Source organism: Dermacentor silvarum, chromosome 8, assembly GCF_013339745.2.
Source record: "Dermacentor silvarum isolate Dsil-2018 chromosome 8, BIME_Dsil_1.4, whole genome shotgun sequence".
Lineage (NCBI taxonomy): Eukaryota > Metazoa > Arthropoda > Arachnida > Ixodida > Ixodidae > Dermacentor > Dermacentor silvarum.
The window spans coordinates 16,643,580-16,659,373 of NC_051161.1; the positions used below are offsets into that span (position 1 = coordinate 16,643,580).

General features: G+C 43.3%; 2 protein-coding genes across 6 annotated transcripts in view; one reads left to right on the forward strand and one right to left on the reverse strand.

Annotated features, from left to right (window-relative positions):
• Positions 1-7,695, reverse strand: part of LOC119460687 (SH3 domain-containing kinase-binding protein 1) — a 33,577-nt gene extending 25,882 nt beyond the window's left edge. For 3 of the 5 annotated variants that reach the window (XM_037721735.2, XM_037721737.2, XM_037721734.2), the window contains exons 1-3: positions 7,594-7,695; positions 5,104-5,406; positions 3,589-3,719 (exon numbers count right to left, since the gene is read on the reverse strand). In XM_037721735.2, coding sequence (XP_037577663.1) covers positions 3,589-3,719; positions 5,104-5,406; positions 7,594-7,597 — 438 coding nt within the window. In that variant the 5' untranslated portion in view covers positions 7,598-7,695. The remainder of the gene's footprint in view (positions 1-3,588; positions 3,720-5,103; positions 5,407-7,593) is intronic. The other 2 variants (XM_037721736.2, XM_049672427.1) reach the window with 1 other exon arrangement.
• Positions 7,696-7,796: 101 nt separating this feature from the next.
• Positions 7,797-10,305, forward strand: LOC119460685 (methylmalonyl-CoA mutase, mitochondrial). The gene has a single exon (XM_037721733.2). The coding sequence runs from the start codon at positions 7,955-7,957 to the stop codon at positions 10,265-10,267; it is 2,313 nt and encodes a 770-aa protein (XP_037577661.1). The 5' UTR covers positions 7,797-7,954; the 3' UTR covers positions 10,268-10,305.
• Positions 10,306-15,794: the final 5,489 nt, after the last annotated feature.

The following is a 15,794-nucleotide window of genomic DNA, read 5'->3' on the forward strand; positions in this document are numbered from 1 at the left end:
CTCGGAGACCATGCACAGCAGACACAACTAGGCACAGTGCAAAGGTGAAAGGATGTTTGTCTTTTTGAGATGGCAGACATATATATTTTTAATTTATTTAACTCAAAATTACCAATTATGTATTACCGAAAATGTTCTCGCGATCATAAAATCAGCCAATTGCATTGGTCCACCAACTGCATTCGATGACGACATTGCGGATGCGAGAGCAAGCGAATGTTCACTGCTTTTGACACGAGGTCATAAATTCCTTGCCGCATGAGTGCAATAATATCTGGCTCACATGTTCACAGTAGCCTCCGTCAACAGAGCGACGCTTTTTTTTTTTTTTTTTTTTTACTTCGTTTAACAACTGTTTCAGGGCCCCTTTAAGGATTTGGGCATAAACGGCAGGAATTTTGTGATGTGAGACGAACTAAGAGCGATCGAAGTGATTGAGACACACAATTACTGAAAGTGAGGATGGATACAAGAGCCATGAGTCGGAGAGCTTGCCAACAGCCGCCATGCCATCATTGGTAAGTGGAATATGTTCTTATGGCTTGCATGGAGACAAGGTAGATTAAATGCAAAACATTTTCTCTGGCAGATGACACCACAGTGTGTATGCACACAGCTACTCGGCAGGAATGCCAATGTGTGTGCGCAGAAGGCAGAATCCTACTCTGTCTCTGCTGCAGAGCAGATTCAGTGAAGCGTGGTGGTGCACCCTCCTATTTGGCTTCGTCTCTATTTTCTTTTTTTTGCAGCCAAGCGCACTGCACACCGCTCTCATCTCTCGAGACTTTTTAACAACGTGCAGTTCACCATAGCAAAGTGCCACGACACTGCTTTCTGGATCATATGGACCACTATACAATGCGATCAAAATGGCCGCACGACCGCAAACATAGTGCCGGAGCCCACAACAATGCTCACACCACCTGAAAGCACTGCTCATGTGCAACCCTGCTATACCAATGTATATTTGCGACTGTATCTTTAGCAAACCCTGCATGATGAAACAATGAACAAAATATTAATCACTGTGAACTATGTCTTGTGCTCCAGAAGTATCAATTCAAACACTGAAACATGACTCCATACACAAGAGCTGTTGTATGTGGAATGATATGCTTTCCTTGGATAAACATAAGATTTTCAGATACATTTTCTATTGGTAGAGTTACCATGTCTTAATTTACATGCTCAGCTCAAGATTGCATACGAGAAGGTTTGGCAGTGCAGTCGTTTACAAAGCAAGGGTGCATGGGAAGTCCACAGATATGTTAAGATGAGCACTGCCAACATAAATTTTAGACTGCACAACAGTCGAAACCCAACTCGCATGTTAAGAGGCACTAATGGAATACAAGTCAAGCTAAAGCAATAGATTAGAGCTTCATAATGTTACTTTGGCCAAGAACAAGGTTTCTGCAAGCAAGAAAAAACAATGTTGACACCGGACAACATTAGTGCACAGAGTGCGCACATATAGCACCAGCTTCAAGTGACGCCCCTTAGAGCAATATGAAAAGGAACACCAAAATTGCTTTCAAGGCACCCTAGCCCTGCACAAAGGTGTTATACTATATTAAATCCAGCAGTTTACTTGACCTGACTACGTCAAGTTGATGACCTGATTACGAACGAGAAGAAAGGGAACCGAGGGGTCTGATTATCTACTTATTTGGAGTACGTAATTGTTTAAAGGGGCCCTGAACCACTTTTTTTATCGAAGTGGAGACTGACATTTGAAGTGAAAATAGGCTATTTCAGAAATACTTTGCCGCAAAAAGTACTTCAATGCATTCAGCAGAAGCGGAGTTATTGGCAATCGAACACTGCCTCTGCCGTGCTCCCCTTCTTTGAATGCCTTGCAATGCGAAGGCTACGGAGTGGGGCAGGGCCCACTATGCTCCGCCTTCGAAATCTCAAAGTGGCGCACAGTTCAAATTTCATTTTGGATGTTAACGTAGACGCCATGACTTCCGATTTTGGTGCTTACGACGTAATGAACGTTAGCCAAACGCGATTGTCCACAGCGAGTTAACGTAGATGCCACAACTTCCAATTTTGATGCCTATGACGCGCTAAACGTAAGCCAAACACTCTCGTCCACAGCGAGCAGCCAGCCGACCGCAGCGACCAATAGCAGCTGCATATTGGAATGTGCTTTATTATGTAATAAAGCACGCAGAAGAGAGTGAGGATCATGGCATTTGTTGAAACGAGAGCCTTTAAGAGAAAGGTAACTTTGCGCTCCGCTTCCAAGCTTCACGCACCGCCTACGACAGCAAAACTTGGCTGAGATGTTCACAGCAGCGTATGATACCCGCGGACTGTTATTTCACCAAGCCTGAAGGGTGGTTCAGGGCCCCTTTAAAAAACGATTGCAGTGTTCCCTTTCACATTGCTCATGACTGTACAGTATCTTTCATGCACATATTTCGTTAAGAAATAATGGTCAACCACTTATGTTAAAAGGCTAATAACATTGCAATTGACCATGGAAGTAAAGTAGTGTGGCTGATTCTTTTTTTTTTTCAATTTTTCTAAAGAATAACTTTCCAATTTTATCTGTTTATGCCCCTCTGTCAAAAATTGGCCCTGTGATTTACCAGAGCATGTACTAGTACTTGGCAGAGCACGACCTCCAAAATGGTTGGTGCAACACCAGGCTGCATCTGCTGACAGGCTATCTGCTGTTTCTAAGAGATGCGTTGCCTCCTACGACAATCCGCCCAGCAACTAAGTCATCCCCCAGTACATACTAAATGTTGGGAAATTCTACGAGACAGCAATCTGTCTCTCTAGCTAGACTGCCTTAAATACCTTTAAGTAATTAAGTGCTATGACAGAGGAAGTGCTACGACACCCCTCAAAATGAACACTCTTGGTGTAGTTTTAATTTCCAGGTAACAGGCTGCTTCATGACATCTGCCGACATTCTTTGGGCTTTAATATTGCACAGCCACCTTTACACGACAACCATGTCCCATGCTTGTCCTCATGTTATTTTAGTTTTTTCAAAATAATGCAAAGTGACAAGCGAACTCCCTTTGCAGGTTCTCTGCAATTCAGACTGGAAGAAAAAAAAAAGGAATAACTAAAGAAAAGAAAGAAAAACTACAATAATTATAAAAAATCGTGAAATAGTGACTCAGCAATCTCTGAGCTCAATTCCCCCATAGCCATACAGGGTCGACAAATTTATGAAATTTTCCTATGATGATAGAAGAAAGAACCGAAGGGCCCGATTTTTGTTATTCACAATCAAGTAAAGCCAAGAGACAATGAAACTAAGGAAAGCATAGGCTAAACTACTTGTTTTAATTGAAATGATAAAGTAAAGGGAAATGAAAGTGTACGAAAAAAAAAAACTACTTACGCAAGTGGCAACCAGCGGCAAGTTGTTTTTTTCGTCCACTTTTCCCTTTACTTCATCATTTCTACATTTCAATTAAAACAAGTAGTTTAGCCTATGCTTTCCTTAGTTTCATTGTCTGTTGGCTTCACATGATTATGACTTCCATCTGAAAGAGCATACACGGCAATGTGTCATATTTCAAGCAAGAGCAAGGCAACCACAGCAGCTCCCAAGCTCACGCGTTTGTCATTGGACGAGTCAGTGACTTTGCTTTTGACCTTGATGCGGCTCTCCGGCAGGATGTTGCCGAATCCGATGCCTTTGGCGACGGGTTTGGGCTTGATTTCTAGTGATGCTAGTGAATGGTCGCCTGGAGGAAAAGAAAAGCAAACTTAGCCATGTTTCATGCAACACCTTCGGTAACTCATAATTTGAGCATTTCAACTACAGCCCACATCTCGGGGGCCAATCAAATGTTCTCAACTTATTATAGATCATCGATGAACAACTTTGCGGCAATGGACAAAACCATTATCCTTTGGCAAGTACAGTATGGTCAACTCTTAAAGAGAATGCCAAGTCTGTATTCTGACAGCAATTATGCTTAGAATAAAACATGAACGTGGGCAATTTTAATTTTTTTTTTCAAGATACCTGCCTAACTCGCAAAACCAGTTATTTCTTTTTTCCACCAAGGTGAAATATTGCTGTTATACTGGCTTTATCGCTAGTTCAGTGTTCCCTTAAAAAGTGGACCATACTGTACTTTAAAGCAATGAGCTTACAACATTTCACAGGAGACTGATAAATTGACCTCACCCACACGGTTGAATCCGTTCTAGTAGTACCTGGAAGATTTATTTATAAATTTCTTTCTAAGAAGGAACATTAATAGTGCTTAAAACTGTGGAGTTTAACATCCTGAAGTAGCACAGTGAAAGCATGGGGGACATGGTAGTGGCAGTCTTCGGATTTTGACAACCTGGGATTCACTAATGTCCACTCACTGAAATGGAACACGAGCATTTTTGCATTCTGGCCTTTTGGAATGCAGCTGCCGCAGTCATACGTCGAACCTGCGACCTAATGCTCGGCAACACACTGCCATAGCCCCTGTGCCATGGCAGCAGGTGCAAACAGAGTTTTAAAAAATGGTCATTAATCAGTCCAAAGCTGATCTACACTCTTTGTAGTATCCAAAGCAACAACAAAATTTTGAAGTGTATAAAAAGCAGAGTTTCAGATAGTAAAAATATAGAGCAACCACTGTGCAAAATTTTGAGTATTAAATAAGAATGGATGCGTCATGAAAAGCTCGCAAAGATAGACATTTTTGATAACGAAACTTGAAAAAAAAAGAACTGCCACCATCACCACTCACTGGAAATCACACAGAACGCGCAACACTCAGAACCAGCATGGCTTCTTTGCATGAACACCGCGATTAGGCGGGACCTGCCCTGCCTCCCCCCCCCACAAGCAACAAGCTAAAAATCTCGGAGGTGATGTAGTCGGATTTGCGTCACATGCTAACAACCAGGTGCACGTGTTGTGTTCTAAGGTGCTATTTAAAGGCCGCTGATAAGAAAACTCTGCAACTTTGCCCAAAATTGCTTCAATAGTATATACTACTTAAATATAACCAAATGTAGCCAAAGTAAAATTTCGTCACAGTCAGCCTTAAGAAAGAAAATGTGCATCTTCGCAAAGATTACCAATGGGAAACATAATAGAGTACACCGAATGCCACTAACCGGTGATGTCCCCCGACGATTCGGGCTTTTCAGAGTGGAAATCGGAGGTGACTGAGTTTCCCCAGCGCGACTGGTTGTTGGCAGTCGCCGTGGCCGCCGCACGGGGAGAGGCAGGGGCAGCCTCCTCGAGAACGACGAAGTTGGAAGGGAACACACCTATGCGGCCCTTGAGCACACCCTTCCACCAGCCTTCCTCGACCTCCTCAAGCACCTCAATGACATCCGACACCTCCAACTGCAGTTCATCCTCATTCTGGGGCTGGTAGCTGAATGCTACCCGAGCACGCCTCCTGTTCAGCGCCTCTGTATGGGTAAGTAATAATGCCCACACTCAATGAAGCATGTTTCTAGAAAAGAAATGCCTATAAAACAATCAAATTGCAGTTATGGATTTACAGAAAGCCACATGAGGCTCTCTAATGTCTACAAAACTCTGAAAAAAAAAATCATTTCACTTTGAAGTGGGGGAGGTAATGGTGCAGGCCCAGACAACCACAACTTCAACATGCTCTTTTGGGCTCACCACTGGAAGTCTAATACATTAAAGAAGTGTGTACAGGGGCACCAACCAAACCTTCCTGCATTGACTTTATATGCAGGTTTTACATGTCCTGCTTCATAAATTACTGCTCAGCCCGATAATAATCTTCAGGGAAACAATCCTTTTAATTAACCAAACTGATAGCAGAACTGCCTACATTGCACGCTTAATGGTGTATGTCATGCAAACAACATGCCATAACTCCTTTTAGGCCCCCTGCTGCAGCTTACTTAAGATATTCTAATCTCAGAGTAATAAGTTCTTTGCACTTTCTGTAAAGTCGGGAACTTCACGTGGGATACTGGTGAAATAAGATCTTTTAGTCCGATGCTATCACACAGCTTAGCTCAGAAAATGTCCAAAGAAAACATATAAATATAAATGGGTGGTCTGGCACAGAACTGCAATACAACTTTAATGTAGCTCAATGGTCTAAAATTGCAGCAAGCAATAACTTGTCTCACAATAAAGTAGATGTTGACATGTAATTATTTAGGCAAACAGGCACGTCAGTACTAACAGACAAGTGACGTAAAAAGATGATTAGTGACAAATATTAATGACAAATGAATGGTTTACACAGTAATCCCTTACATACTTGAACGTATTAAATAGCTTCCAGCTCTTTTCTGATAATGGTCGCAGATGTGCCTCAGTTCAGTTGGCCTTTGAGAGACGAACTCAGCTTCAACTTCTGGCTAACAATAATTCCACCTTTATTTCTAAAGCACAGCCTGCTATGCTAACCCTTTGTATCAGGCATAAAACAAGATACGAACCGTTTTTATTCACCGTGTTATACACGGAACATTTTGCCGCACTTTCTGTTCCGGTTTGCCTCCGCACGCTGGTATTATATTGCTACGCCAGGAGAGCTGATAAGAAACTTCCCAATGAAGCTCATCTACGGTTCGAAGATAGGCAAGCGGCTGCTTTCATCCCTCAAGAGTTTCGTAATATGGTTCGAAGGTCGTTCCAGACGCTTTGCCTACTCAGCTCCTGCGTCAACGAGCCTGCTCGTTGAAGCATTTCTTGCGGAACGCTTGACGCTGCTGTTCTCTTAACTTGTCAGACTCGGGCTATCCTCGTGGTATAGAAAAAACGCGGTAAGCACGCATCATGGTGCGAAATAGCGCGAAATGTGCACGCGAGGCAAACAGTTTAGAAACGTGACCGCTCAGCGGCCTTCCTGTCAAACCGGGAGTGCCACAATTTACGCCGCAGCTTGAGTGTGGCTGACGCTTGCTCGAAACATTTCGTCGCACAGAACCATGCATGCGATTGCAGCCGTACAAAATTAGAAAGATTTAAAACGCAAGCTGCTAACGTGCACCCGAAAGAAGCAAAAGAGAAGAAAAAAAAAGCGACGTTGCTGAGTACCGCTGCTGAGTAAAAGCCGCGTGAACATCAACCCGGAGTTGACGGAACGAATACGAAGTTCTTGCCAGCGATGAGCTCGGTCAAAACAACCCAAACCCGTCCGCCAGTGTGGCCCCCATTCGTTATCAGCTGAGTTGACACAATTAGGCCCCACTTCCTCTTGTTGAACCGACAGACCAGCCTGAAAAATAAAGAGAAAATCGAATCTGGGACAAAAAAAAAAAAAAAGTGCACGCTGCTTTTTTCCCCGTTTAGTGACGCTTGCTTACACTGAGCGCTTCGTTTAACATTTAATTAAGGGCAATGCTGGCTCGTGTTCGCGTACGAGCGTCTGCGATGAACAATTCGTGACGCTGTCAAATCGCTTTATTTTTTGGCCCTGAAAAACTACAAAAGCTTGACGGCGGCGGGCTGGCCACTCGGCGATGGGTGTAACACGGTTTTAAGTCTCTCGCAGACAATTGTCGATTATCGCATTCTTCTCGGCACGAGTCCAACACATTCGGGTTACCCTTTAGCAAGGATATGTCGCTTTATATCGTGAGAAAACACAAAAAACGTGAACGAACCCATTCCAGTTGTCTTGTCATCAGCTTTTCGATTTTGTAGGTGTAGTCCCCAGCGGAAGTGTCACCGACTTCCGGCAAACGCGCCCCCACCACCGCTTTGACACGTTGCGCCATCTGCTCGAAAGGAGCGTAAACATAAAGAAACCGAAGACTGAACGTGACTGAACGAACGGGAACCCGACGCATGACCCGGTGTAGCGCAACGTAGCGTGATGAGACATGGAAGGGTAGTTTATGCGTAGTACATTTAAGTCGTGAGCTTCAGTCACTGTGGTGCCTTGTTTCATTTCTGAGTTCCCTTGTGCCATGAAGGACGCTCTGTAAGGTGTCTGCGCGTAGCACGCAGCTAAAATTGTCAACCATGCTGAGGGCATCCCAGAGTTGGCGTAATCTCATCTACAGGAGCACCTATGTCCAGTGTTCGTGGGACTCTACTAGTGCTGCAGCAAGTTCTGCTGCAGGCGCTGCTGCTCCTTCGGCGTCCCCGTCTCCAGCAGCTGCTCCAGCGTCGACCGGCGTGGATTTCAAGTTTCCCTCAGAATGGGTGAAACGTGCCACAAAGCAGCTGAAGGGAAAGCCCCCCGAGAGTCTCGCGTGGCATACGGCGGAAGGCATCACCGTGAAGCCGCTTTACACAAGCGAAGACATCAAGGGATTGCCCGAGGACTACCCTGGCATGTTCCCCTTCACGAGAGGCCCTTACCCGACCATGTACGCAGGTCGCCCATGGACGATTCGCCAGTACGCTGGTTTCAGTACTGTCGAAGAGAGCAACAAATTCTACAAGGACAACATAAAGGCCGGCGTGCAGGGTCTGTCGGTCGCCTTCGACTTGGCGACGCACTGTGGATATGACTCCGACAACCCGCGAGTCAAGGGAGATGTCGGTATGGCCGGTGTGGCAGTCGATTCCGTTGAAGACATGAAGGCGCTCTTTGACGGGATACCCCTGGAGAAAATATCGGTGTCCATGACAATGAATGGTGCCGTCATTCCTGTGCTGTCGATGTTCATTGTAGCTGGAGAAGAACAAGGTGTCGAAGTTGGACAACTTTCTGGAACCATACAAAACGACATCCTTAAGGAGTTCATGGTACGGAACACGTACATTTATCCCCCAGACCCGTCAATGCGCATCATCGGCGACATCTTCGCGTTTGTCTCGAAGAACATGCCAAAATACAATTCCATTTCCATCTCGGGCTACCACATACAAGAAGCAGGAGCGAACAACGTTCTGGAACTAGCATTTACAATTGCTGATGGACTGGAATACTGCAGGACGGGGTTGAAGGCTGGCATGACCATCGATGACTTTGCACCCAGACTGTCATTCTTTTGGGGCATTGGCATGAAGTTTTACATGGAGATTGCGAAAATGAGAGCTGCACGCAGGTTGTGGGCTACACTTATCAAGGAAAAGTTCAACCCAAAGAATGAAAACTCACTGAAGCTGCGTACTCATTCTCAAACTTCGGGCTGGTCTCTTACGGAGCAAGATCCTTACAACAACATTGTCCGCACCACAATTGAAGCCATGGCATCTGTTTTTGGTGGGACGCAATCCCTCCATACTAACGCTTTCGACGAAGCACTTGCACTGCCATCCAGATTTAGTGCGAGGATTGCTAGAAATACTCAAATCATCCTGCAGGAAGAAAGTGGAATACCACATGTGATAGACCCTTGGGGTGGTTCATATCTCATGGAGGCGCTCACTTCTCAGGTGTACGATGAAGCTCTTAAAATAATCACCGAGGTTGAAGAAATGGGAGGCATGGCAAAGGCTGTGGCATCGGGCATGCCAAAACTGCGCATTGAGGAATGTGCTGCCAGAAAGCAGGCCCTCATCGACAGTAGTAAAGAAGTCATTGTAGGTGTAAACAAATATCGTCTTGAGAAGGAGGACCCCATTGATGTCTTGATGGTGGACAACACAAAAGTGAGAAATTCGCAGATTGCCAAGCTCGAGCAAATCCGCAAGAACCGGGACAATGCAAAAACACAAGCAGCACTAGATGCCATCACGGAGTCTGCAAAGACTGGAGAAGGCAACCTATTAGCATTGGCCATTGATGCAGCTAGACTAAGAGCTACAGTCGGTGAAATCTCTTACGCAATGGAAAAGGTGTTCGGTCGCCATGTCGCATCTGATAGAATGGTTTCTGGTGCCTACAAGTCGACATTTGGAGAGGATGAGGAAATTTTGAATGTGATAGCCAAAGTCAATGCTTTCCAGGAGCGCGAAGGACGACGGCCACGTATTCTCGTTGCCAAGATGGGACAAGATGGCCACGACAGAGGTGCCAAAGTTATCGCTACAGGATTTGCTGACATGGGCTTTGATGTTGATATCGGGCCACTGTTTCAGACGCCTGAAGAAGTTGCACAGCAGGCAATCGATGCTGATGTACACGTTGTCGGTGTGAGCAGCTTAGCTGCTGGCCACAAGACCCTTGTGCCAGAGCTTGCAAAAGCCCTGAAAAAAATGAATAGGCCAGACATACACATTGTTGTTGGAGGTGTCATTCCACCACAGGATTATGATTTCCTGTACAAGGCTGGTGCTGCTGCAATCTTCGGCCCTGGTACACGCATACCAGTGTGTGCCGAACAAGTGCTTGAACTCCTGTCGGGAAAGAAAAATGAAGAGAAAGAAAAGCAGCAAGCGTGATCACCATATTTGAAAATAAATTGCCTTGTGGTTAAAATGCGCCTCTTTTTTTATTTTGCTATTTGCATGCTGAAAAGGTCAAAATTTATTTTACCCTCTTTATGTCTCGAAGAAGAAACTATGCACTTCACACCATCTGCTAACCCATGCTGAATTTTGTCAGCTTGTTGCAAAAAACAAACTGGTGTCTAGTGTATATATGCATTTTCTCATTATATGTCCTTTGACTTGGAAGACAAACCGTCTCGTACCTTGTAGCAGCCTGCAAAGCAGTTTTATAGAGATGACCGCAATCTATGTACCTGAAAGGATACAGCCACATGAGCTTTGGAGCATTCAGCTTTATTGAAAATTCTGTGTTCTATGCATTGCTTTCAAAGTGAGATATGGTGACACATATTTTTGTTGGACGGCTACACAACCTCGGAACTTGGCTTTTTCTGGCTTAAATATTCTCTTCTGACTCAGGTTCTCATAATTGGCAAGTTGTGAAATCATGAGAACCAGCTAGAAGAGCTAGGCTAAAATATGGTTGATATTGTACAAAAGAGAATTGCAATGGTCAAGAATTTGCTTGCACTGTGCAAGTCAATCTGCACACTAATTTACTAGCTTTTGAGTTTTAGCTACATTTTGTTAGCCTTGGGTTATGGTTTGCTGTCTTGGCTGGCTTATATATAACTAGCTGGAAATATGTAACATGCCTCACTAGGGGCAACTGACAAAGCTGGTTTCATGCCATGTACAGAAAAACTGTGCAAAATGAATGCAATGCTTTGAGTGAGATGCGTACAAGTTCTTAAAAGGTTAATGTAGGGTGCATGCATGTAGAAACAATTATAAAATTAATTACCTTGAAGATTAACACAATGCACTCATTTGTATGCATGCATGTCTAGTTGTGTAGCACATTAACACTCGGATTTAATTTCATGAACTATAAACAATGAACCTTTATACATTGCATGCTGTTTGTTCAGTTTTATATGTAAATCGGCATTGCCAAATTGTAAACTTTAGCTCCACTGAGCAAAAGCAATGTTGGCCACTTCTTTTTTTTTTTTTTTTTTTTTTCAGAGTGCTTAGATGGTTGCTAAAGAATGGCACATTATTCACTGTTAACATTTATTTTTTTACAGTGTGTGAGAGGGATTGTCAGAAAGGGTGACAGGTTAAAAGTTCCAAGCCCTCTTCAAGAAATGCTGTCTATGCATGCAGTAAGCTGTATGTAAAGCACATAAAATAGCAGCCCCCTAATCTTGGAGGGACCATTGTATAGGTGCACAGGCCAGGGACAAAGCACTGGACTATGATGGGGCAGTAAATATCTAAGCTTTAGGACACAGTTGCTTTTGAGCGCCACAAACATCCTCTCCCGATATGATAAATAGTCCTATGAATAAGGCAATTTCATCATCAGCCTATATTTTATGTCCTTTGCAGGACGAAGGCCTCTCCCTGCGATCTCCAATTACCCCTGTCAATAATAAGGCAATTTAGTGAGCATCAATTGGCACAATTGCTCTTGTTTGCAATGGTCACAGCTTTTGCAGTATGAAAACATGTGCCTCCGGTGTTGCTTATGAGCCATGGAATGTACCACGCAGCTGTCATGCATGAACATTTAGCAAATAAGTACAGTGCCAACATGCATGCACATTGTTTGTGCATAGTTTCTCAGCCCTTTGATAGAAACTGTTTTATACAGTCTGGGGGAAAGGGGCTAGCCAGACGTACTGTAGGATTTGTGCCATGGCTTCATGGACTCAATTTACATATTTAGCAGGAACATTTTACAAGTTTTTTTTTTTCTTTTTTTACAAGCACCTTTGTCTATACGCTTTGTCGTGTCAAAAGCTGAAAAAGCAAACTCTTATTTTTGTTTATGCTGCAAAGTGTGCATTCAAAATACGGTCAAACATATCTTCAATATAAAGCACTTGGAACATACAAAATCCTTTGCATACCGCTAGCAATAGAGCAGGCTAAGAACTTTCAACAAAATATTAACCGAGCATGAATTCAACATATACCAGGTGTTCAAAATTAAGCTTTACGGAACTTTTAAAAATCGCCTGTGGCAGGTAGCATAATTCTTTTCGTTCAGCTGGGTTATTTGAAGAGGCAGACATTAGTAGCACGAGAAATCGAAACACATAGTCAACCAATTAACAAAAATTGACTAATGAACTTCTTGGTTAATTACTTTACGACACATATTGCAATTTATGAATTGCAACCGGTGAGTTTGCAAGACGCATCCACTTGAAATAAATTTCCAGGATGACACCAGTTTCGAGATATCAGCACATTAAATAAATGCCCGAAACACGCTCAGAATTTTATATTTATTTGCGGAACACCCATAAGAATTCGTGTAATTCTAGATAAAATTGGCTTAACTGCACCTGCTTGAAGTTGACTTTCATGGCGTCAAATAAGTAAAAAAATGAACGTCCCAAACACAACTTATGTGGCCTTTGAGAGTTGTGACGTAACCGACTGTCATGTAGAATCATATTTTGTCATGTAGGAAGGCCCTAGTATGGCACACACAAAAGATAACTACTAACGTTTCGGCTAGTGGCTAGTGACACACTCTGATGAAGGCAGGGCCACCTTATATATATTGTAAGCACATATATATACAAATGAGAATGATGAAGTACGTTAAATGTGCTTACAATATATATATATATATATATACACACACATACATATATAGGTCAAATAATATAGGTCAAATGTCCTACTCCGTGTCTGCGAAGTTGTTCCGGACACAACATCGCAGACACGGAGTAGGACACAAAGACAACCGCCCTCAGACATAGTTCATGTTGTGCGCATGAAGCCGTACATTGCGCGTCCTTAATTTTTTTTTTGTTTTCATTTTTTTTTCTCTCATTCCCTTCTTTGTTTCTACTTTTCATTTATCTTTGGGAGCTTGCTTCTTCGTTCATTGACTGTGCCGGCGTGACGGCTACATTTTTTTTTTGTGTACTTTCGCTTTTCCTGCCTTCCTCTTCTTTGTCTTCTACGCCTTTTTTTTAGCATCGAGGCGATGCTTTTGTTCGGAAGGGGGGATATCGCCACCTGTAGGTAGTGGGTCGAGGGCAAGAGTGGGTCGAGCCCAAGAGAAGAAAGAAGACCGCGCGTTCCTTCTCTGCTCGAGCCAGCCCCGACGGTCGCGTCTTCCAAGAGCCAGCTGCTCTACGTTTATTAAACCTTCAGGAATACTTCTCGAGGCTCGTGACAATATATATATATATATATATATATATATATATACACATACATATATAGGTCAAATAATAACAGCACGTAGTAAAATGTACCAGAATGTTAGTGATATTTCGGCCTCGGTCGGATTAAAGGCCGGTCCCCAGCCAAAACGTTGGTAAAATCCTGGTGTGTGTGTGTGCGCGTGTGTGTTGAGAGAGAGCACACTATACTGGTCGCGGCCCTATGAGGGCTCCCCCCTCCACTGAAGGGAGACTTTATGCCCTGCCTCTAATGAAAGAACAGAATGTCTTCATTATAGACATTAGTTCATTAGCACCATGTGCAGGGCAACACAAGGAAGTAAGGGAATGTTTGTTGCCATTTTTTTATTTTCATAGTTACTTCAGGGGCTAGATTAACCTGTGATAAGGGGGCCGGAGCCCCTATGAGAAAAGTCTTTCCTTGAATTGAAGTTTTTTTCTTGCGTACAGTACAGAGTAAAACATGTGAAACAAATGCATTTGGATCCCTAGCTCGAGACTAGTTGGGATCCATAACAAAACTATGTAGAGGAAGCAAAGCAAGGCCGCGATTTTGTAGCGAGGCATTATGACTTATTCTACTCTAGTCTTATCATCCACCGCTCACGGCCGGCTGATCCCGTTGATAACGCGAGCGGACCGTCGCTCCGACCACTGACAAAGCGCGATAAGCGCGAAAGGCATTATTACCGAAAGGAATCGCTACAAAATACCAGCCCAAATAAGATAGCATAGACACATCTACTTAACAAACTAAGCAACAATAAGCTATGTACATCAGACAAGGTAGAGAATGCAATACAAGGAATCTTCAAATTGCAAACGGTATAGTAACTGAACATATAAAGTAAAGGAAAATGCACCAGAAAAAACCAATAGGTGAATGTAATTTTAAACATAGGAAAGAAGATCATGAAAGTAGTTTTAATTATCTCTTAAGATTATCTACGTGTTTAACTTATGTGGGCAGAACGTTCCGCTCGACTACTCCAACACTTGAAAATCTCCGTTTACCATATACATTATGGGTGTTTGGAACCATAAAATGTTTTGTTTTAGTGCACTGCGAGTAGAGCGTCCCGATTCGGTAAAGTTTGTCGCTGAGAGTGGGTAATTGGCAACGATATGCTATGATTAACCGTTGCAAGAGTTTTGAAATTTAGTAATGAGAGAAACGGTAAAATGTTTACTTTTTGAAACAGCAGCATTGTGTTATCATTGTAATGTGAGAAAGTCACAAAGCAGACAGCCCTCTTGAAATTTCATAACTGGCTCAATGTATGAATGGCCCCCAGATGTAACACAGTATGACAGATGGCTGTGGAACAGGCTGAAATAAATTTTTCGAAGGTTTATCATCATCATCATCAGCCTATATTTTATGTCCACTGCAGGACGAAGGCCTCTCCCTGCGATCTCCAATTACCCCTGTCTTGCACTAGCATATTCCAACTTGCGCCTGCAAATTTCCTAACTTCATCATCCCATCTGGTTTTCTGCTGACCTCGACTGCGCTTCCCTTCTCTTATTGGTATCCATTCTGTAACCCTAATGGTCCACCGGTTATCCATCCTAGCATTACATGGCCTGCCCAGCTCTATTTCTTCCGCTTAATGTCAACTAGAATATGGGCTATCCCCGTTTGTTCTCTGATCCACACCGCTCTCTTCCTGTCTCCTAATCTTAGTCCTAAGATTTTTCGTTCCATCGCTCTTTGTGCGGTCCCTAACTTGTTCTCGAGCTTCTTTGTTAACCTCCAAGTTTCTGCCCCATATGTTAGCACCGGTAGAATGAAATGATTGTACATTTTTCTTTTCAACGACAGTGGTAAGCTCCCAATCAGGATTTGGCAATGCCTGCCGTATGCACTCCAACCCAATTTTATTCTTCTGTAAATTTCTTCGAAGGGTTTATGTATAAAAACAATTTCGACACTTCAGCCGAATGTAACAAGCATTGCTCAGATTTTTGCAAAGTTGCCAATGTGAGGTATACAGTGAAGCCACTGATGTAATACAACTCCTTGTTGGGTCCCTCCACAAAAAGAACCCTTCGCCAGGACCCTGTGGAAAATTTTAGCTATACCATAAAAGTTGTAAAGTGTCTTCCAGGGGGTGTTCTACCACAATAATTCTTTAAACTGGTATAATAGTAGCCGAAACAGAAGCAAAGAATATGTAGTATGAGGAGGTTACCTGCTCTTCGTGTACAGAGGCATTCTTCCTTCGCTCGACCAGCATACAAGGGACCTTTCTCGCTAACCC